The sequence below is a fragment of the Diabrotica undecimpunctata genome, chromosome 8 (assembly GCF_040954645.1).
Source record: "Diabrotica undecimpunctata isolate CICGRU chromosome 8, icDiaUnde3, whole genome shotgun sequence".
Taxonomy (NCBI): Eukaryota; Metazoa; Arthropoda; class Insecta; order Coleoptera; family Chrysomelidae; genus Diabrotica; species Diabrotica undecimpunctata.
The window spans coordinates 126,410,895-126,433,876 of NC_092810.1; the positions used below are offsets into that span (position 1 = coordinate 126,410,895).

Consider the following 22,982-nt stretch of genomic DNA (forward strand, 5'->3'; position numbering starts at 1 on the left):
GATACTTGTATATATTTTGGTTCATTAATATTTATGTTATATTTACAAACTTTTCTTATTTGGCTTATAAACACACTTTCCTCTGTAAAATAATTAATTTTAATAAAACAAAAGCTACTAAAAATATATCATTTTATTTACAACATTTTACAAGTTTTATTTACAGTGCTATAAATGTAGTTAATACAATAAACTGATTTGGAAGAAGAATATATGAATAGTATGATTACAAAAAAAAAATAACATATACAGTCACAAAATAAGATAACAAATCAATTCAGAAAAAGTCACAAGGTATAATATAATGGTATTAAGTTATCTAATGCATGCAGATAATGTAACACTAGCATGCATGCAGAATTATGACTTTTGAAGGGGAAAACTGATAGATTAAAAATTTGGAGCTTCTTTGAAGAGTTAGCTAATAGAAGAGTTCTGGGAGTAAAGCTGTTATAAGAGTAATTGAATCTATGAAAAGAATATAAAAAGTCTGCACATACCTAGTTGCAATATTGGAGAATAATAAACAAATATTTTGGAGAGAAGTTTGAAGCAGGTGCACAGGCTGTTGATAATTTTAAATAGAACTATTAAGTCTCTTTGATTTCTATATACCTCAAGAGAAGTTCAGTATACATTCTAATGCAACATATTCACAGTATACATGCATCCATACAATGGCATGACAGAAAATTGGACAGTCTTAAGTTTCAGTTTAGATGCAATGTAATAGGGGGACAAAACTGTAGACCAGTAAATGAAAAGGGATCTAACCATGGAGAAGGAGATCAAATAGCAGAGATGTAAGAAAAATCTTTGATGGTTCTCTTCACAAATCCAAGTAGCTTCATAGATTTCTGTATTGTTGTGGAAATGTGTGATTTATAGTTAGAGTCAAAGCTCACACCTAGATCCTTGGTTTCAAAAGTAGAATATATGGTTAAATTGTGTTTACTATATTCGAATATTATTGGGGGATGAGGAAGGTGCAAATGAAAACTATGACATTTTGACGCATCCAAATACCATTTTGTGTGCTCCACTTAGAGGCGATCAATATCCTTTTGCAGACTTCGGCCTGGCATTTGTTTATTTTAAAGCATTTTAAATCGTCAGTAAATATATAGTAAATTTTCACTTACTTGGAAACAACATATTAGATAGTTGACAATTAGATTAAACATTACACACAATTATCATCTAAATAAGGAAAGCTATATAGTGCCTGAAAGAAAGACTTTGATATGTAAGTAATAAAACCATCAACAAATTGAAACAATAATTACATCTATAGGCATGATAACAACAGAACTAAAAAACCAGAAACAGAGAGGAATAACACCAGCTTTCAGAACAAACAATTACTTAAGCAAATATAATAAGCACCAGAGCCAACATAAAAAACATTTATACAGTGGGGTATAACAAACTTAATCAAAAACCCAACATACAATATTACATCTGTTAAACTGGTAGAACCTTAAACAAATGTATACCAGAACACAAAAGAGCTTTCAACAACAAAAAACAGAGTCTACATGCACACTTCACCTTTTATATCATAATAATTCATTTAGTGAACAATTTCAAATCCTTATATTAAGAAATTTATGAACCCTCACACTGCACCATAGTGAAAAAAAAGGACCCTTCTGGCTGTATATCTTTTTAACTCTATATACACACAAAATTAAAATCTAAGTATATATCTACACATTTCTTTAAAAAAAACCTTAATTTGTGTTAGAGGTGAGAATCACTATATGATTCACGCAGCCTTGTTGACTGATATCGTATATTACAGCAGTGTGCATCACATGCCGATTCACACAAAAACAAGTCCATATGATTCATGCGACCGTGTTTATCAATGTAATATCGTTTATTACAATTATATGTCCATTTCCACAATATAGGCCATTTTACAGAAAAATACAATTTTGCTCTAAATGAATATTATTTATTTCCAACTGTTAGCCCGTAGGTGTTTGTTGATTTCACTGTGTACTCTGTGCAATTCTTTATACTGTGAAAATGAGTTAAAAAAAAAAACAAGAGAAACTAAATAGTGTAATGAAAACAATATTTTTTTAATATATAAAGTTTTTGTTAATCTCTTATTAAAATAACAATGTATTTAAATAATAGTTTTCGTTAAAAAATAAATATATAATAGTTGACTTAAGTAGTTTTTATCAGTAACCCACTTTTCAGGCTGTGAGAATCAAACATTGGTTCACATATTTCAGAGGCCAAATATAGTTTCTGTTGCTTACAGCCGTCTACGTTTAAACTGCATTAATGATACTTTGATATGAGAGACCACAATTGCTTCTCAGAGCTTTCATAATTTGTGATGTGTGAGCATTACAAATGCGTGTGTATTCGATATTTGATTCTCGCGGCTGTAAAATCGTATTACCCGTGTATCACATTATGCTTCTCATGGCAGTGAGATGTATTAAAATATACAGATATAATTCTGAATGACCAATTTGAGACATACAGCTTTCCCCTCCTTTATTTGTTCAGAGACTATAAAGTGTAAAGCAGACATTTGTTTGTCAATTGAGAAAGACAAAATGCTGAAATAGCTGTAGTGGGAAGAAATTATAATAAAAGTTATAGAGATGTAGAAAACAAAAGTTTTCAGAGTTTTCTTTTTAGATAACATTAACTATAAGTAATGATCAATTTCGACGTAAACATTTTTAATAGCTAATATATGAAGTGAAAAGAAAGTATGAACAAAACATGAAGGAATGGAACCAAACAGTCATTAAATTGTAAAGATAAATAATGGATCACCTTTTTGTTATTAGGAAACAGCTGGAAAGGAATTAGAAATCCAATCAAGAAATACCTCTAAACAAGTTAAATAAATTCAATGGATATGTCCATATAATAAAGTAATATATGGCTGGAAGTAAAAACGTAAAAACAAAACAAACAAACACCTAACCCTCAATTTTAGTACAGAAATGTCATGAATGACATTTCTCTCAACATGTTGGATGGAGGTAGCGATACATTTTTACGCTACCAAATTTGACAGGCCGCTCCGGAAGTAGCGGAGCGGTAGCGGTTTCATTTTGCAGACATTTACTCAACAGTTGTGGAGCAGCTCCGCCTGCTGAACGCGCCCATTGTCACATGAAAATTGGCTACCACTACCATCATCTGTCACACGTCAAAACATTTTGGCAAACCAAAAGGCAAGGTTTGGGTTAAATTGAATTGTACGTAGATTACATTTGTTGCAAGTTTTTATCATATTGTTTAATTCTTAGGTATCCCCATTGGACATTATTCTTAAACGATGGAAGTGGAATCAGGTAATTATTTTTCCATACTTACACGAATTCACACAAACCATGAAAGGTTATTGAGGAATATACCTAAGAATATTACAAACTATTTTAAAGATTAGTGTTAAAAATATTTATAAACGTATAATTCTTAATATTATTACATTTTGGGCTAAAATGCTGCACATTTACTTATACCTGATTGAAGTCTATTATATTTTAGCTGGCATAGTTCTTTGTACTATTAATTGATGCTTTCATATGTGTACATGAATATTTTGTGGTAAAGTATCCTTAATATAATCCAGATTTGCAATATGATCATTGTAGAGTGAACTCTTTGGTTAACAAATATTGACTTTTATTTTAAAAGGGCCTAAAAAGGTTTCAATCCTAGGAGTTTGCATAACATGGATGTAATATTACTTGATATTTGGTATTTGGAGCACTGTTGATAATTTGTCCTATTCTAGTTATATTGGCTTCAGAAATTTAGTGTTGATATTATTGTTTTATTGGTTAATTTTATTTGTTGAAGAATAGAATATATTAGTTTTGAAGTACATGTATAAAAATAAATATTTGTATTATTAAATTAATTTATATACAAATGGGATAATTTACTTTTTGGCACCACCAATTTAGAGTCTATTGGTTTAAGAATAGAAAAAACATTTTTATATGGTTATAGCACAAATCTTGGATTATTACTAGAACTAGTCACCTCTTCAAGGGATGGCTGCTCCCTTTTTTAACTAGAGTTGAAAGTAGAGGCTTGAGTGACATTAGCTTCTTAGGAGTAACAGAGTTGCTAGGAAGAGGACTAATGTATAGGTTAGCCTTGCTTATGGCTTAGTAGAGGAGTACTGCTATGTTACCAGATGTACAAGATTTGGGAATATCTATTGGATTCAGCATTTTTGCGTTTGGAATGGAACTTTTTCTTAGGGAATGAATACTTGTGCTCAGTGGTGGCAGGAAGTTTTAAGATCCTCTTTTACTCTGGTGTTCTCCTCATGATTTTTCTTTCAATGGTCATTAAGGTGTTTATTTGGTGTTTGTTGAGTACCACATATACTAGACACTTGGTCTAATCTAAGTTTTGCAGGTGTGCAGAAGAGTACACAGGTGGATGTTTCCTTGTATCTGCTTGTCCTGTCTAGTGTGTTCTTAATGTCAGTGTTCCAGTTGAGCCTTTTTGTAAATTCTATGCCCAAATAGAACATTTCCCAGACAGTCTGAAATTAAACATTTCTCCATTGGGCACTTTTTGGTTCTCATTATGTAAGTGCCAAGATAGACCTGAAAGAGATTAACTGTGTTTCAGCAGGGTTAAGTGTGAATCTCCATATATTGTACCATTTGAAAATTCTGTTTAGTTGAGTCTGAGTCTTGTTGAATACAGCCCTTGGACAATAAATAACAAAGAGAAAGGAGAGGAAAGAAAACTTATTGTAGAATGTACTGAGATGAAAAGTAGATGGCCAGTGACTGCTCAGCTGGCAACAGTTGAGGATATTCATTATCAAAGGGGTTGGTGGGTACCATTTTTTTATTGCTGCTTTATATCTAATGCTGAATATTACTAATGATGGTGCAACACTGCACAACTAGAGAAATCATTAAATTTATTTTCTCTAAGTTTTTGGTGACAGAATAATCAAAAGGAATGTTGAATTCCACCTCCAACAAGATATTAAGATTTAAACATATTCATTCTATATTTTATATAGTATACTTAGCCCGCTATAAAAAGTTATCATGTATTCAACACCAATTCATAACTTGGAAAAACTCTGAAATCAGGTAACAAAACATGTGGAGCTCAAAAACTCACTAGTTGTTGACCCGCTGATGCACAAAATGTAGTTTCATTTGTTGCAAAGGAGAGCTATTGAGTGTAATTACAATAATTTTTGTAGTTCAAATTAAAATTTAATGTTAAAACATTTATTTGTTTTTTTTTGTTCTATCATTTTGAGATTATAAAACTTGTAATACAAATACCACATAAGAAATTAATTAATCTGGATTCTGTCTAACTAAAATAAAAGTTACACATTAAATGAGACCAACAACTGAGGATATTTTAATATTCACAATATAAACTCAAAACTGAGATTGGAAATAATTATTTTATTACAATGGTAGTATGTTTTTAGACAACTTCTAAATACAATACTGTAGAATTGTTGATGATTTACTTTTACAGAAGGTTGTGATTCCCAAATGAATAAATCAGGTTCAACATCTGGAAGCCCAGTTTCTCGATCATCATCTGTTGAATCTAACAACTCTGCTAAAAATAGTACTAGATCCAGATCAGCAAGTCCACAAGTAAATGGAGATGCTTCACCCAGAAAATCTAGATCAAGATCTAAAAGTGGTTCTAGACCTCATAGTGCTGCTAGTTCTAGATCAAATTCAGGTTCACAGCATTCAAATAAGTCAGGCAGCAGATCTAGATCGAGATCACATAGTTCACAAAGATCCAGAAGAAGCAGCCAAGCACACTCTAGATCACCTTCAGGTAACAATTGATTCATTTAAATATAATGTAGATCTTTATGTATAGTAAAATCTAAACTTATTAAATATGTTATTAAAGAAATGACTTGTGAAAGAAGCATATTTATGAATGTCCATATGATGATCTAGGTAGTTATAAAAGTTTTAGAAAGTATAAAAGTTAGAAGTTTTCTTTTGCTGATAATTAATATTTTAACTTTAAATGGATGTTATACCCCCTAATTAACAATTTTAAAGGAAAAATCTCATCACATCTTATCAAAGTATTTCGTGATACCAAAAATTATGAAGGGAGAAATACAGTCAAAAAAGTGTCACTATATGACACATTAATATTGTTATCGGTTGAGTTTACCGAAAGTACAAGCTAATTATAGCCGCAAATGTCAAGCATGGAACAAAAAATTTTGGTTTAGCAGTGTTGGCATGTTTTTATAATGTATATGATGTATGCTTCAAATATAAAGACATAAAGCTTTAGAAAAGTATATTTTGATTATATTATGTTATGAATTCTGCAATTTTTGCTTTATATAAAACAAGAGTGAGTAAATATTTGTTTCTTTGGAGATTAATTTCAGTTAATTATTTGAATTTTTTTTTGGCAATTACTCTTTGATAGATTAGGGAATAGATTTGGCAATCGTCAAATCAGCAGTTTCCAGATTGCAACAGATGTTTGCAATTCATCTCGAACGAGACAAATACTTACTCCTTATTGTTTCCAATAAAATAAAAATTGCAGATTTCATAAAATAGTATAATCAAAATGTACTTTTTAAAAGCTTTCTGTCTTTATATTTGAAACATACAACATATGCATTATAAAAACATCCCAACACTGCCAAACCAAAATATTTTATTTCATGGTCGAAATTTGCGGCTATATTCAGCTTGTACTCTCAGTAAACTCAACTTTGTTATCTACTAAACGAGGTAGTTTCAATATTTTAAAAATTGTATTTTGAATACAGCTCCTCATAGAGGAAGTCCACATAATAAAAAAAATAATTTACAGTTTGTAATTTATTTCCGTAAATATTTAAATATAGCAAATTAAATCTTATTTAAATGTTTTGATTTACAAATCCTTCATTGTTTTCAGAAAAACAAAAATTATTTAACCAAATATTGTTGTCCTATGTGTCTATCATAATTTGGTTAACTTATTAATATTGTCCTGAAGCTATGTTCTTGTGGCATCTTAATACAATTATTTCCATTTAAAAGAAATTTAAAATAGTAAATTATTAACTTCTATCCAGAAATAAGCTTCCAATTTTAATATTTTCAAAAACAAAGGCAGGGGTGCTACAGTTAGTTAATTATAATTTTGAAAAAATATTTCAATACTTAATATAAACACAAAAACAGTTGGAAAAAGTAGGAATGGACATTACAGCAATACAAGAACTAAAGTGTCTAGACACGGGAAACATAAAAATAGACCAGGCAGTCATTTTCTACAGTAGAAACCAGGGAGGAAAACATGAATTTGGCACAGGTTTCGTAGTACGAGAAGAATACCTGAACAGTATTATAAGTTTCATGCCCATTAGTGAAAGACTTTGTTATATTAGACTGAAAGGAAAATGGTACAATATCTCAATTAGATCCGCACATGCTCCGACAGAAGATAAAGACGAACATGTTAAAGATTACTTCTATAAACAACTCGAAAGAACGCTTGAGAAAATCCCCTAACAAGACATGCAGATAATCTGTGGAGACTTCAAAGCAAAAATTGGCAAAAAACCTAACCTAAGACCGACAATAAGACAACACAGCCTCCACAATATCTCAAACGACAATGGACAGAGGCTCGTAGAGCTAGCATTGGCTAACAATATGCTTGTAAAGTCTACTATGTTCCAACATAAAAACATTCATAAACAGACTTGGATCTCTAATGACCACTCCATGCAGAACCAAATTGACCACGTAATTATCGATGCTAGACATGGACGTAATGTGCTGGATGTAAGAAGCCTCAGGGGAGCAGATGGAGATACAGACCATCACTTAGTAAGAGCAAAAATCAGGTTGAGAATATCTTCAGAGAAATCTAAGGCCAACGAAGCATTGTGACAGTGGAACATTGAGAAAATGCAAAATGAGGAAATCCGAGAAAATTACAAACAAGAAATTAAACAGCATCTAAATACAGTAGACCAGAGCAATGATGTCGAAAGGCTGTGGCAACAAATGGAAAAATCTATAATGGAGTCAGCAGAACTAATAATAGGAAAAAGCAGGAAGAGAACAAGGAAATGGTTTGATAGAGAATGTCAAGAAAAACTACATGACAGACAGATAAAGCGAAACATTATGCTTCAACAAGGAACAGCAGAAAGTAAAGAAAACTATGCAACTTCACGCCGAGAAACAAGAAAATTAATTAGACTGAAAAAAAGGAAGTACAAAGAACAAAAATATGAAGAAATGGAAACGAATAGGCAACAGTCAAATAGTCGAGCATTTTACAAATCAGTGTCAAACGAAAAGAAAGGCTTCAGACCTAGATGCGTGTCTGTACTCAGAAAAAATGATAAATTAATAATAAATGAAAAAGAACTGCTCCAAACATGGCAAGAATATTTCAAGACTTCACTAAACATACATCAAGAGGAAGAACATGGAGAAAATATATATTTTGGGGTGGACCTACCGGTAGAGGACCCCAGAATAGATGAAACATTGCAAGCAATTAACAAATTGAAGAACGGAAAAGCTCCAGGCTCTGACAATATACTGGCTGAATTACTTAAGTATGGAGGAGAAACTCTACATAGACAAATACACAAACTAATAACACTTATATGGAAAGAAGAGAAAATACCAACAAAATGGCATGAAAGTGTAATAATCCCCAGCCATAAAGAGGGAGACAAAACCAAGTGCTCTAATTATACAGGCATCTCCCTACTTAATACGGCATATAAAATCTGATCGAACATCCTATTAAGTAGGCTGACACCGTTTGTAGAAAATTTAATGGGGGAATACCAAGCCGACTTCAGAAAACATAGATCGACCATAGATCAGATCTTTATCCAGCTTGTTAAGTTATGTGTGATAAGCTGTAGATCCAGAATACGGATAGGTAACAAACTCTCAGAATCTTTCGAAATAAGCAATGACATGAAACAAGGAGATGCGCTTTCACCTCTCCTCTTTAATATCATCCTAGAGAAAGTAGTAAGAGCAGCACAACTTAAAACATAATTACTGACACTAAATGGACCAAAATTACTACTAGCATACGCAGATGACATTGACATTGTGGGACCACAGTCACCAATTTGAAGGACACTTCTAAGAAAGTAAGTTTACCCTTAGACCAGTTCCAAGAAAACTGGTCTAAGGGTAAACGAAGAGAAAACCAAATACATGTGCATCAACAGACAAAAGGGATGAGTTAGAATAGGGCAAAATGTTACAATAGACCCATATAACTTTGAAAGAGTGGAGAGTTTTAAATATCTTGGAGCAACAATCGCTGCAGATAACGATATCGCGGAAGAGATTAAAAGAAGAATTCAGGCAGCAAACAGATGTTTGTACAGCCTCCACAATACTATTAAATCTAAAAGCCTAACACGAACATCAAAGATTAGAATATATAAAACGGTGATTAGACCCGTGCTCATGTATGGGTGTGAGACGTTGACGCTGACCAAAGAAACTGAAAGAAAACTTAGATGTTTTGGGAGGAAAATCGTCAGAAGAATCTTTAGGCCTTATCACGACATTAATAGGAACCAAAACCGAATGAGAACAAACGCTGAGGTCAAGCAGATGTATAGATCGAGCGATATAGTCCAAGAGATTAAATCCCAACGTCTAAGATGGGCTGGCCATGTCCATAGACTCCCTAATAACCGCCTTGCCAAGCTAATATGGGAGGAAGCCCTCACAGGAAGAAGGCCTTTAGGATGTCCACGAATGCGATGGAGGGACAATATATGGTCAGATCTAAGGACAATGGGGCTACCCACTGACCCAACTATTATGGACGACCGTTCAAGATGGAAGCAAGTTGTGCAGTCAGCCAAAACCCACCCTGGGTTGTAGTGCTACGAGAAGAAGAAGAATATAAACACAGCCAACATGTTCCAAAGAATAACAACACTGCATGAACTAGAAGGTGTCAAAGAGTTGCGAGCGTAGGTGACTCTTTGCATAGTGTTTAACATGTCTATGACGGGATTGCCACTTGACACGCTGGACATACTACATGCTGGTATATATCAATGTTGATGACAATGCTCAACCCCGCGTGGCTCATATACTCTAGGATCTGCTTTGGCATAACTCATTGGTATTTTATCACCAAGTTATTTATGGATTCTTAAACAGTGGACACATTCTTTTTCTTAATAAAGATTTGTTTTGAATTTGCCAAATAAAAGATAGCTTCGATATTTGTTTCCTTTGAATAACCGCAGTACTTCTAACGGTTCGATATGGGACACTTAAACTACAATGTTGTTAAAAAAACACTCAAGAATAAATTTCAAGTTGACTTCCTACGAGGTATTTGGATGGTGGTGCCTTGCATATACTTGTAGTTCGAATTTGGTATACTAAAGTGCCATATACTTGTCTTGTTTTATATAGTCCATTTACATCGTTTTTAAATCCTAATTGATTTTGTTTATCAAAACAAGTATTTTTCCTAGGTGACAGAAAATCTAAGTCTCCATCACCAGACGGCACTGCACAACCTACTTCTACAACTCATAAATCGAGATCCAATTCACCTGCTCATGGATCCCGAAAAGGATCCCGTTCCAAATCTGGTAGTCCAGTAAATAAAGAGGGTTCCAGGTCTAGATCAAGATCAGGTTCAGCACATTCTGGAGTAAATGGAAGAAAATCAAGATCAGCTTCCCCAAAAGTAGCTTCACGTTCAAGATCAAGGTCAAATTCTGCACCAGCTGAAGATAATGAGGCCCGAGCCAAATCGAGATCTAGATCAAGATCTCACTCTGGTTCAAGAAAATCAAAATCTAGGTCAAGATCTCATTCCGGATCAAGAAAATCAAAGTCTAGGTCAAGATCTCACTCTGGATCAAGAAAATCAAAGTCTAGATCAAGATCTCGTTCAGGTTCTGCCAAAGCGGCTTCTAGATCAAGATCTCGTTCAGGATCAGCCAGATCAAGATCGGGTTCAAGGAAGTCCAGATCACGTAAGTTTGCATTGGTGTATGACCTGCTTTTGTAAATAATATCCAACGATATCAGTGGTGGCTATATTTTTGATGGTTAACATAAACAAACACTTTGTGATAGTCTATAAAACATATGTATGCATCTATATTCATATATCTGCATCGTTGTTTTGCAGGAAAAAAGAGCTTCTCACGTTCATAATTTACTTCTTAATCCGAACTGGATCTAATTGTATTATCCATCTGATATGCGCATTTTCTGTAAATTCTAAGAGGACATACGATTTATTTTTCGATAGTCATCGCATTGTGAGGACTAATGTTACAAATGTTGATTTTAACATGTCTGTTAGTATGTTATTTGAGGTAAGTATCATATTTAATAGACAGTCTAGATTTTTTGCTTTCGTTTTCTGCAAATTTATTACGACTTCGTAATTATCTCTGGGCCTTTTTTATTTAATTGTGTGTCTATATCTTTTTCGATGTATTCTTTCCATCTCTAAGTTTGTCCCAGTTCCTATAGTTATTTCGTTATTATTTTTTAACATTGTTTCTTGCCCTTTCTGTAAATGATTTCTTTAACTCTCTTGTGAACGTTTAATGCATCATATATTTCCTGAGGTTGTTTGATTTCTTTAAATTTCGTTGACATCCAGTTTTCTTTAGCATCTCTGCTAATAATTTTTTTTTATTGAACTTTTAATAATTTGATTGAACTTCTTTCATTCAGTTTAGCTTTCGTCCCTGATTCATTAGGCCCATATTTTGCGTTATCCATTATTTCTTTCTGTCTTTTTCGTGAATAACGAACATGTAATAAAATAATAATATTACTTCTCATTATTACTATTAATTACAACTATTAACATTTAATTACAACAACAATTAATTACAACTATTAATTAAATTGTGTTTTTTATAATTATAATAAATATCTAAATTTAGTAATATTTTGTATTACTATCTATGCTAATGTAAAAATATTATTTAGGTTCAAGATCAGGTTCGAGACGCTCAAGATCTGGATCGGCAAAGTCTCGTTCAAGATCAGGTTCAAGGAGATCTAGATCAGGTTCAAGAAGATCAAGATCAGGTTCAAGAAGATCCAGATCAGGTTCAAGGAGATCTAGATCTCGTTCGAGATCAAGATCGAGATCAGGTTCTGCACGTTCTAGATCCGGATCAGCAAGATCTAAGTCTAGGTCTAGATCAAGATCCAGATCGGGCTCAGCTAGATCAAGATCTAGATCAGGTTCTGCTAGATCGAGATCTCGATCCGGTTCAGCTAGATCAAGGTCTGGATCACGTAGGTCCAGATCCGGTTCGGCTAGATCTAGATCGGGTTCAGCACGATCTAGATCAGGATCAGCTCGATCGAGATCAGGATCTGCAAGGTCCAGGTCAGGTTCGAGGAGGTCTAGATCCGGTTCTCGTCGATCAAAATCAGGATCAAGGTCTAGATCAAGATCAGGATCGAGGAAATCTAGATCAGGTTCTAGAAGATCAAGATCGGGATCAAGAAGGTCAAGGTCCGGTTCAAAAAGGTCGAGATCTGGTTCAAGAAAATCAAGATCAGGTTCAAGAAAATCAAGATCAGGTTCAAGAAAATCTAGATCAGGTTCAAGAAAATCTAGATCAGGTTCTGCAAAGTCAAGGTCTCGTTCTAAATCTAGATCACGTTCAAAATCAGGTTCACCAGCAAAATCAAGATCCAGGTCAAGATCTGGATCACGGTCAGGAAATGAAGGTAAGTAGATTCATATCGATAAAACTTTTGTATTTAATATAATGATGTTTACAGCGACTAAACCAAACCGCAAAAGAGCAGTTTTATCCGACTCAGAAGATGAAGAGGCTCCACCTAATAAAACGAAGAAGATGGTAGTTAGTGATGACGAAGATGAACAGACAGCTGCTGCAACGGAAGTACAACCAGAAGAAGCTGAAGCCGGACCAGCCCCTCAACAGCAGGATTCTGATTCGGATGAAGGCATTGACGATAGAAGAAAGTGAGTATCTCTAAAAATTATATATTTTCGAAATATTGTATCTTTACCAGGCAAGAGCATTCGTTTTATGGTCTACCACCATCTATCCACCATCGTTATATCTCCTGTGTTATTAGCATTACATTTCGGACCAGTATACTGTTTTTGTATCTGACTGTCTCAGTTGTGGTTTTTCTCTTTGTCCTAAGAATACACTTGGATTAAAACAATTTTCAATTACGTCTTATTTCCCTTGATGTCATATTTTTGATCTGGCAGAATAAGCTAGGTTTAATCAGGCTTTATTAGTAGACCACTTACATTAGAACTTACATTTCATTGGACCATAGTATGGACATCATATCATTGTTCTTGTCTCAGCCAGTAAAGATTTGAAGGTTATGTTTATTTTTGTAAAAGGTTATATGCGCAAAGCAATCTTAAATAAATCGTAACTAAGTAGTTCTTAAAAGCAGTTAAACATACCAAAGACGTCAATTTTAAATGTTTATTTAATCGAATGTGATGTTTATGTTATCCACAACCGATTTGATTTACATCGGTTTGTGCATACCACCTATAGTTAGTAAAATAAACACTAGCAAATTTTTAGAAAAATTCTGATTCTTATCTTAAAAATTAATTATGTATTCATCAATATAAATTCTAGTTTTGAGTATATTATTGCATATGCAATAATATAATTTTTCTACCTACCTATATGTCCATTAGTAAAAAGAACATGCTCTTTCATTATTAAAGTTTACAAAATAGCATAAATCAAACTATAATTTATTGGAAATATTTAACAAATAAATCCAGACTTACCTTACTATCAATGAATTTAAAGAACCGTAATTATTAGGATAGTTAGTAGAACGTTTGTAACACGTAAACTTGTGTACTGCGTCGGTATGATTAATAGCTCTTCTTAAAATCCATTACTTCTAATAAGCAGAGTCCTACTCCCCTTCTGTACGTCGTAGTTTATGGATGTTCCCCAAAGTATTTATAACCATTGATCTTTATACATTCATTGATTTAATATGTTTTTATTACAGTTCACACGATGATAATCATGGCTTATCAGATTTTGATATTATGCTTCAAAGGAAACGTGAAGAAGGCACTAAGCGACGTAAACGAAAAGACATTGATATTATAAATGATAATGATGATATCATCGCTGGTCTTTTAGGTGACATGAGGCAAGCAGCAGAGGTAATGAAATGCTTAAATATTTTACGGCATATTTTATTTGTTTCGTTGAAATTTTTTATCTGAATTTTGTGTGATAGTCTCGTTGGACTGTTCTGTATGTTTTGCATGTATTGTTGTGTTTCCCAGATGATTCAATAATAATATTCAGTAAATATTTCTTGTGCATATCTTATATACTAAAACGCTAAGCCCTTTTCTTGTCCACCACGTTACTCAAAAACCGTATTAGATAATTAAAATATTTTTTCGGAATATTATTAGTATTACGTATGAGATTGTCAAGATATACTTTTGGTACAAAAATTCACTTCCGGTTTTGAGATGACCGGAAGTTAAAATTTACTTTAAGTTTTAGACCCCACAATGTATATATGGATCGAAAGGTCTCGTCGAGACGAATCTAAATATGTACTTCCGGTTGCGATCCGACACCGGAAGTGACCCGAAACGCGCATAAAACGTCAAGATAGAGCAAATCTGACACCGGATTCGTGATCATCATGCAAAATTAACTGCTAAATGATATCCATGTCGACATTTGATGAACTAAAAATTGCATTCCGGTTTTGAGGTCGACTTCCGGTTTCGTTTTTATTAGTCAAATCAATAGAGAATTCAACGTAGAGTTCAAAAATGTAAGTTCACGAAATTATCATTTATAGTTTTTGAGTTATTGATAAAAATATTTTTACTTCTGTTCATTGTATATATTGTATATTTTTCTCGCAAAATAAAAATTTCATTTAAAAAACTCGATGTCGAGTTGGTCCGCTAGTATATACTTAATACACGTAATACACTGTCACAAATAACACCCAAGTGTTTTACTTTTTTGGAATTCATATGTTGTAAGTCTTGTGCCAGATTGGAAAAATAAGTCACTGTCACAAATAACACCCAAGTGTTTTACTTTTTTTGGAATTTGGAATTCAGATTTTCAGTTTACAATTTAACTATGGCATTATTACATATGACATAGGTTGACCTATTCTGACTTAAGGGTTTGCCTACTCATGTAACTAGTGGTACACATGCGAACTGTTTTTGCATGAAAGTATATATTAATAGTATATATGGCAAAGTCACGCACATTATTCCACTTCTTCTACGTCTTTCGGTTATTATATTAGTTAAGACACTCTGCAGCTACCATTTTCTTTATTACGAACTACATATTATTACCATCATATGTAAGGAAAATGAATTAAACATACAGAGAAGCAGAAATGTAATCTTAAAACTTCCAATTATCTATACACAAAGTCGTGGATGTAATGTTTGTTCTTCTAGTGTGTATGATGAATATCACAATTGAACGTTATGTTTGATATTTATAATAACAATAAGTAACACTGCTTATTTTTATCCTTCGGTTTCTATCATTGTAAACCGGTGATCACTTTCCATTTTAATTATTTTCAAATTTACTTATTTCTTTTCAGGAGGATCGGAAGCTTAACGAAAACTTCAAACCTGCCACCAAAAAAACCTCCATGCTTGCCAAAGTTATGTCACAATTAAAAAAACATGACTTGCAGCTGGCTTTTATAGAACATAATGTATTAAACGTTTTAACAGATTGGTTGGCACCGATGCCAGATAGATCCTTACCTTCTTTGCAGCTTAGAGAAGCTATATTGAAACTTTTAGCCGATGTAAGTATAAAATTATACATATATATTTATTGATTTATCGTATAGTAATTAATTCAATTAAGAAAGAAGTCTCTACAAGAGTAATGTGCCAAAGGAGGCCAGCACAGAAGATACAACTGAAATAAATAGACGACATTAAAGATATAAACGGGAGCTGGGAGAAAATTAAAAACAACATTGAAGAAGCAGCAACAGAAGCTCTAGGAAAACGCAGTCATACTGAACAAAAGAAACAACAATAATACACCATGGTTCAGAAGAATCAGAAGCAGAATCCCGAGACACCTATAGAAGAATACGAAATGAAACAAAGCTGTTGGTAAGAAGAACAAAAAATTAAAACAGTTTACAAAAAGGATGGAAACGACTTCTACGGTACACAAAAACAAATATGGAGTTTCATAAGAAACCAACGGAAAGAAATGGCAGAATTGAAGGAATACAATAATATACCAGCAAACGAATGGGAAAGATACCTGAACTTTTTAAAGGAAAGGAAAATAATAATCAACACAATAACGTACCTGAATTAAGACACGAAATAGAAATCAGTTTTCAGGAAGTAGAGATAGTAGACCTTCCCGTACGTTCAGTGACCATCTAAACGTATATTTTTCTCATCTAGTTTGACTGTGTAACTATGTGGTATGGATTAGTTGTAGCGTAATAATGAGAATTATGTATGCATATTAATAGAACCGTTTTTATGAAACGTAGCTTCATCTGTAAATAGTACATTATCGAAGAAATCTCTGTTGGTTGACTTTATCTAAGGTCCATTCACAAAATACGATTTCTCTTTGAATATACGGTAAGGGTGCATTCTGTTTTTTGCAAGAATTCGTTGAAGACTTTAGTATGGTAATTATTTTTCTTTGGAAATACTCAGTATACTTTTATGTTGATTTTCAGTAACTGCCAGCAACATATTTATTTGGTTTCCCTCTGTCACAGTACTTTTTATTCGTTCGTATTTTTCATACATAACTAAACCAGTACGACTAAACCAATCCTTCAATCTTTCAAAACTTGCTGTTGTCGGTTGTCAACTCCCAGAAAACCGTTCATGATAAATTCTTACTGATAATAACACATTTTCATTGCATTCCTCCAACATGGAGATCATATCTACCATTTCATCAACAATCAAATTCATCTTAACTATTTAGTAAGTTTACACACAAACGATGATGGTGAACTGTCAGTTTTAGACAATTCAGTCATGGCTTACTTAAAATCTGTAAAAATTTAGACACCTAATTAATAATTTGCTTTGAAAAATGAAAATACCTCAAAAACTAATAAATTTTGACATAGGGAATGTCGATAGTGACTTAAAATACAGGGTGTTCTATTTAAAATTACTGAGAAAATAAAGTACTTATGTTTTGACTCACACTGTATTCAATATAAAGAAAATTAGCAATATTGAAAATTTTGACAATCAATAAAAAAATATGGCAGCAATAGATCATTGTGATTGTGCTTCTTTTTAATTATACAAGGAGTTGAACTTTTTAAGATTTTCGTAGAAAATTGGTTATAACTTTGTAAATACCCTGTATAAAATATCAAAACTTTATATTTTTGTGATGGGAAGTGAAGATTTCAAATATAAAATATAATACAGGATGTTCCATTTAAAAAACACAAGTTTTGTCTGCCACTATGTTATCAAACACCCTGTAACATTCTAACTTATTTTGTAATCTGAACCTCAAAGTTGCCTACAATTTTTTTTATTAACTTTTATGGCTATCTATTATTATAGCGGATCTATTGAGCCATATCACACTAACCAATCTTCCTGAATATAAAAAACATCCAAGTAAGACAAATATTATGCTAAATGCAACTAGTTCCACAATTCTCCAGCGACTTCCGTAGGTCTGTAGAATGTGTATATTGTTTTTAAGACTACAATACAGCTAGATACAATGTATGCATTAAATTTACATTAAATAATATTTTTAGTTTCCCAAAGTTGACCAGTCCACTATCAAACAATCTGGTATAGGTAAAGCTGTGATGTATTTGTATAAACATCCCAAAGAAACTAAAGAAAATCGTGAGAGGGCTGGAAGACTGATTAGTGAATGGGCTAGACCTATCTTCAACTTATCTACAGACTTTAAAGGTAATATTTATTTTAAAAATTTGTTATACTTTTGCTCACCTACCCATCTAGTTTTATTTTAACTTTCTAACCTCTGATCATTTTGGTTATAATCCTTTTACCCTATCACCGCCGATATGTAATTAAGATATGATCAGTGGGCCTCAAACAGTGGGGCGTTAATATTTAATTCCGATCGCTTGAAAAGTAAAAATATTTAATTTCTTGTATTTTATGTTCAGTAATAATATTGGATTTTACTGCATCAAAGGCAAATAAAATGAATATAATATGTATATACAGGGTGCGTTAAAAGAAGTGGGACGGAATATTTCGAATACTCAAAATTATTTGTCAACATCAAATGTTCATCAAGGTCTCTATAAGTCTCTATTTTGCGTAGAGTGAAAATTATATGAATGGTTTTGCATGCAGTTAAATTGAAAAATACTTGCCAAGTTGCTGGTATGTCCAAATTTGAATAAAATACATCCAAGACTACTTTCTCTAGACACTGTATTAAATATAACCTTGAAACAAATTGGCACTAAATCACTTCCGAGTTTTCAGCAAAACAAAATGTTTAAACACGTGTAGTCCAGTAATTAATACCAAAGCTATTGAGAGTATGCAGTCCAGTAATTAGACCGAAGGTACTTTATCGTTTAACTAAAACACACCACAAAGTCCTAATTGAATTCCCGAAACACTTTTTTGTTACTTCTTTTTAGCAAACGATTTGTCCTATTCACTGTCTGATATTTCACTAACAGAGTTGTCACTATCTGAATTGTCTATCCGAATAATTAGAGGCCGGACCTCATCTATAAATCGCTCGGTTTGAAAAGACTGAACGATTATGTCTTCAGTATGTCTAATACAATTTTGCCATTGTTCTGCCTTTATTTGTTCTACCGATTCTTTCCATAAACTAAGAACGCTAGCGTCATCTGTTGTTTTGGATGCATGTTTATCATAAAAATTTTTGGCTATACCCCAAACTAACTCAATTGCATTATAGTGGCAATGGTAGGGCGGAAGTCGAAGAGCTTCATGGCCATATTTAAGAGCCATTTGGTCAGTAACAAATTTCTTTTGAATTTTTATATATTTCCATGGTAATCACCTGTATTCTTTGTGGACGAAAAAATTAAACTAGCGTCAGAAATAAAACCCTCATCATTTCCAGCATGAAGTATGTAGCCTTTACCATTACCGGAACGACTAGAAGAATAACATTTCGTGGTGCCATCTTGCCAGGATGATTTTGACATATTTCCTTTAGCGAAAATCCAAGTTTCATCTAAAAATACAACTTCGGACTATCAGACGTTTTATTGTTCATGTATTTTCTTAAAAAATGCCACCGTTTTGAAACAACATTAGGCAGTTCACACAATACTTGCTATTATTTGTCTTTTTATATCGAAAACCTAAATGGTTCAGCACTCTCCACAAACTTGTTAAACTAATATCACACAGTTCCTTGTCTTTAATTTTTTGTAACATAGCACTGTTACATGTTTTTTGGCTTTATACATATTATATATAATATTTTTAATTGCAAATTTAATTGACTGGTGCAAATCTAAAGTTTTTGGATGTCGACGATTTCTCTTCCTTACTTTATTTATTTCATCCTCACTCATATTATTAATTCTTCAGAATATCCTCTCTGAGATATCGCAAGCATCGCATGTGCGTTTCTGAACTTCCATAACCGATGTCAATGGACCCATATTATTTTTGTTCCAAATTGAAATAACTTTCGACTTTTAGAACTAAACGCCGTTCTTCTGGAGATAACACTTTACGTTTCGACTGTATTTTATTTTCTTCCAAATTACTCATTTTGCTTTAAAGTACCGCTTTACTACACTACTATAAAAAATAGGTACTTATATACAACTACAACACCCTAAAAAGGACGAGGGTTGTACAACAGACGAAACAATCGAACACAAATTATTTAACAGCCAATGCTAAACAAGCATAAACACTGCATTGATTTTGATTGCAAAAACCGTTCGCATGTTTTAAATAAGATTTTTGCTGATTATGTATTTTGTTAAATTATTAAATAACACCAGTACAACCCACCACCATCAATTAATTTTTAACGATAAACAGAAGAGAAATATGATGACGTTTGAATTTGATCTACTTTGTCGATGACAGTGTCGTTAACAGAAAGATATTTTTAAACAGCATGAATCATTTTTCAATGATTGTGTGGATTTAAGAAATACATTACTAAACAAATTTTTAAAGTGTGTATAACGGAGATTACAATTATTATGACACATGATATTTACTCCTTATTTTTCAAATAATATGTTCTTGTAAAGGCATAACTTTGATTATTGGGTAAACCTACATTATATGTAATAAATTCACTGTTTAAATAAATATTCCGAACTCGTACTATTGCAATAAAATATTAAAACCAATAAACGATAACTTGTTGAGCAGTGCTGATTGAAACAACAGAGCAGTAAAATGTTATTCATAAAGGTAGTGTAAAATATATCGCCGCTTATCTGGTCCGCTAGTAATAAAGTTACCAGCATTTAATTGCAAAGCGGTCTTCTTAGGTGGAAAATATTAGAGCATTTTGTATATATTTGAATCCCGTTTCTGAAAGTAGTGATGCTTTCATTTTTACTTTATCCTTCCTTATCGGTTTAACCGAATTAGTAATATGCTAGACTGTTGTGTATTTTTTTATTTCTTACTTATACTCATCAATTTCGCGCGTTTTTTCCTTGCTATATTTTTTTCATGCCATTTTTCCCATGTCTTATTTTTGATGGTTTACTGTGTGACCTGTTTTTCCCTTTTAATACTATGAAATGTATCTTTAATGTTTTACACATTCTGTGTCTAAGAATTATTTTATTACGTTGTGACATTGATAATTGTAATAATAATAATATAAGTACCTACTAATTTCTTATTTATGTTTTAGCTTTGAGCAGAGAGGAAAGGTTCCAAAGAGACCATGAACAATTTGGAAGCAAGCGAAGAAAAAGCGATGAAGAAACAGCACAAGAAAGAAAGGAACTCAATAAAGCCTTAAATGCAGAGGGAAAGTTAGTACTCTATATTGCAAATACATTTGTTTACATTTTTTCGAGTTAAATACTATTTCTTTTTTTTTTTAGACCACTAAGACCTGGAGAGAAAGGTTGGGTTGCACGAGCTAGGGTACCTATTCCTTCAAATAAAGATTATTTAAATCGACCCAAATGGCAGTCGGAAGTAGATATTAGTAGGGTAAGTATAGTATTATGAACTGAAGTTTCAAGCCAGTTAATTATGTATCAATCCCTCTATGTCTTTTAAAGTTATTTAAGGTGGCATGAACAAATGATGGAAGTGCTGAAGAGGACAGGGATTGACGGAAGAGACTTCAAAATAATAGCTAATATACAGATCAGGTCAAAATCTTAAGGGGAGTGAGACAGGGGTGCATAATTTCACCACTGATATTCAATCTGTACTCGGAGCACATTTTTGAAGAGGCCCTAAAAGATATTGATGAAGGTATCTTAATAAATGGAGTCAAGCTCAATAACCTGCGGTATGCAAATGATACAATAGTTTTTTAGAATGCCATAGAAGGGCTGCAAAACTTAATGAACCAAATAACGGAAACAAGTAGAACATATGGACTGGATATAAACACCAGCAAAACCAAGCTAAAGATCCTCAGCAAGAAAAACTTAACTGGAGCAAATCTGTATGTGAACCAAATGAGAATTGAACGTGTCTCACAGTACAACTACTTGGAAACTATAATCAATGAGTTGTGGGACAATACCCAAGAGATTAAATGTCGCATCGGAAAGGCAAAAAGTGCATTCTTGACTATGAGCTCTGTGTTCAAGAGCCATGACCTCACCCTAGAAACAAAAATAAGGCTCCTTAAATGTTACGTGTACTCAGTGCTTCTGTACGGAGTAGAAACGTGGATATTGAAGGCGGAAACTCGTATCAAAACTTCAGGCTTTTGAGCTATGGTTTTAAAGAAGGATCCTGAAGATACCATGGACAAACAAAGCTAACAATGAAGTACTGCAGAGGATGAACACAATGGCGGATTTGGTCAACATTGTGAAGGGCAGTAAGCTGCAGTACTTGGGATATATAATGAGAAATCAAGGCAGATACGAGCTACTTCAATGCATTTTGCAAGGTAAAATTGAAGGAAGAAGGGACCCAGGACGAAGAAGTATATCCTGGCTTCCTAACCTGAGAGCATGGTACAGAAAGACCTCAACACAGCTATTTACAAGAAGGTGGTATGTCACAATGTTAAAATTTATATACTTTTTGGGTACAGTTATCTTTACTACTTCAAAACAAATCTTCAACTTATGATTATGTACGTAAACTGTAAACTTTCTATTTTAATGATATCTAATTAAAATTTCCAAGAAAGCAGTACATTTTTCATAACTGTGCTTAAATAAATCCATGTCATAACTTACTTGGTAACATGTCTAAAATTTGGTATTGTCTAATAATTTTTGAACTTGGGTACAAAATAACTACGTTAAATCATTAACTATCCAGTTTTATTTAAACGTTCATTATCCATACTGCCGTAATTTTTAAATTAACTGTACCTATAGATAAAATTGCAATTAAAATCTGCAAACTAGCAATTTTATTGATATTATCGTAACAAGTTGTCATTGTGTAGTGAGAAATTAATTCGGCTGTCACTTAATAGATGGGAAAATTAGTTCACGTGTTATTTAGTAGAAGGCAGCAGTGATGTATTAAATGGCGACAGATGCGCGTTTGGCGAATTTAAGAAAAATCTGCAAAACATTGAAAACGAGTTTTGTTGTGGTTATGCAATTGTCTATGGGTTATGCCTTAAACAAGGGAAGAGAATTCTCTTTTCTTGTCTAAGGTACGAGGCGTGATTTTTAAGTAAGTGCCGTTTTGGAATTAAAAAAAGACGTGCAAAGATATGG

At 32.9% G+C, this 22,982-nt stretch overlaps 1 protein-coding gene across 1 annotated transcript in view; it reads left to right on the forward strand.

Moving 5' to 3' along the window:
* Window positions 1-2,150: 2,150 nt before the first annotated feature.
* Window positions 2,151-22,982, forward strand: part of LOC140447978 (uncharacterized) — a 28,297-nt gene continuing 7,465 nt past the window's right edge. Inside the window, exons 1-11 of the mRNA XM_072540971.1 lie at window positions 2,151-3,215; window positions 3,291-3,335; window positions 5,521-5,838; window positions 10,520-11,029; window positions 12,006-12,761; window positions 12,816-13,023; window positions 14,064-14,223; window positions 15,666-15,878; window positions 17,853-18,015; window positions 20,963-21,086; window positions 21,159-21,270. Of these exons, the coding sequence (XP_072397072.1) occupies window positions 3,320-3,335; window positions 5,521-5,838; window positions 10,520-11,029; window positions 12,006-12,761; window positions 12,816-13,023; window positions 14,064-14,223; window positions 15,666-15,878; window positions 17,853-18,015; window positions 20,963-21,086; window positions 21,159-21,270 (2,580 nt within the window). The 5' untranslated portion in view covers window positions 2,151-3,215; window positions 3,291-3,319. The remainder of the gene's footprint in view (window positions 3,216-3,290; window positions 3,336-5,520; window positions 5,839-10,519; window positions 11,030-12,005; window positions 12,762-12,815; window positions 13,024-14,063; window positions 14,224-15,665; window positions 15,879-17,852; window positions 18,016-20,962; window positions 21,087-21,158; window positions 21,271-22,982) is intronic.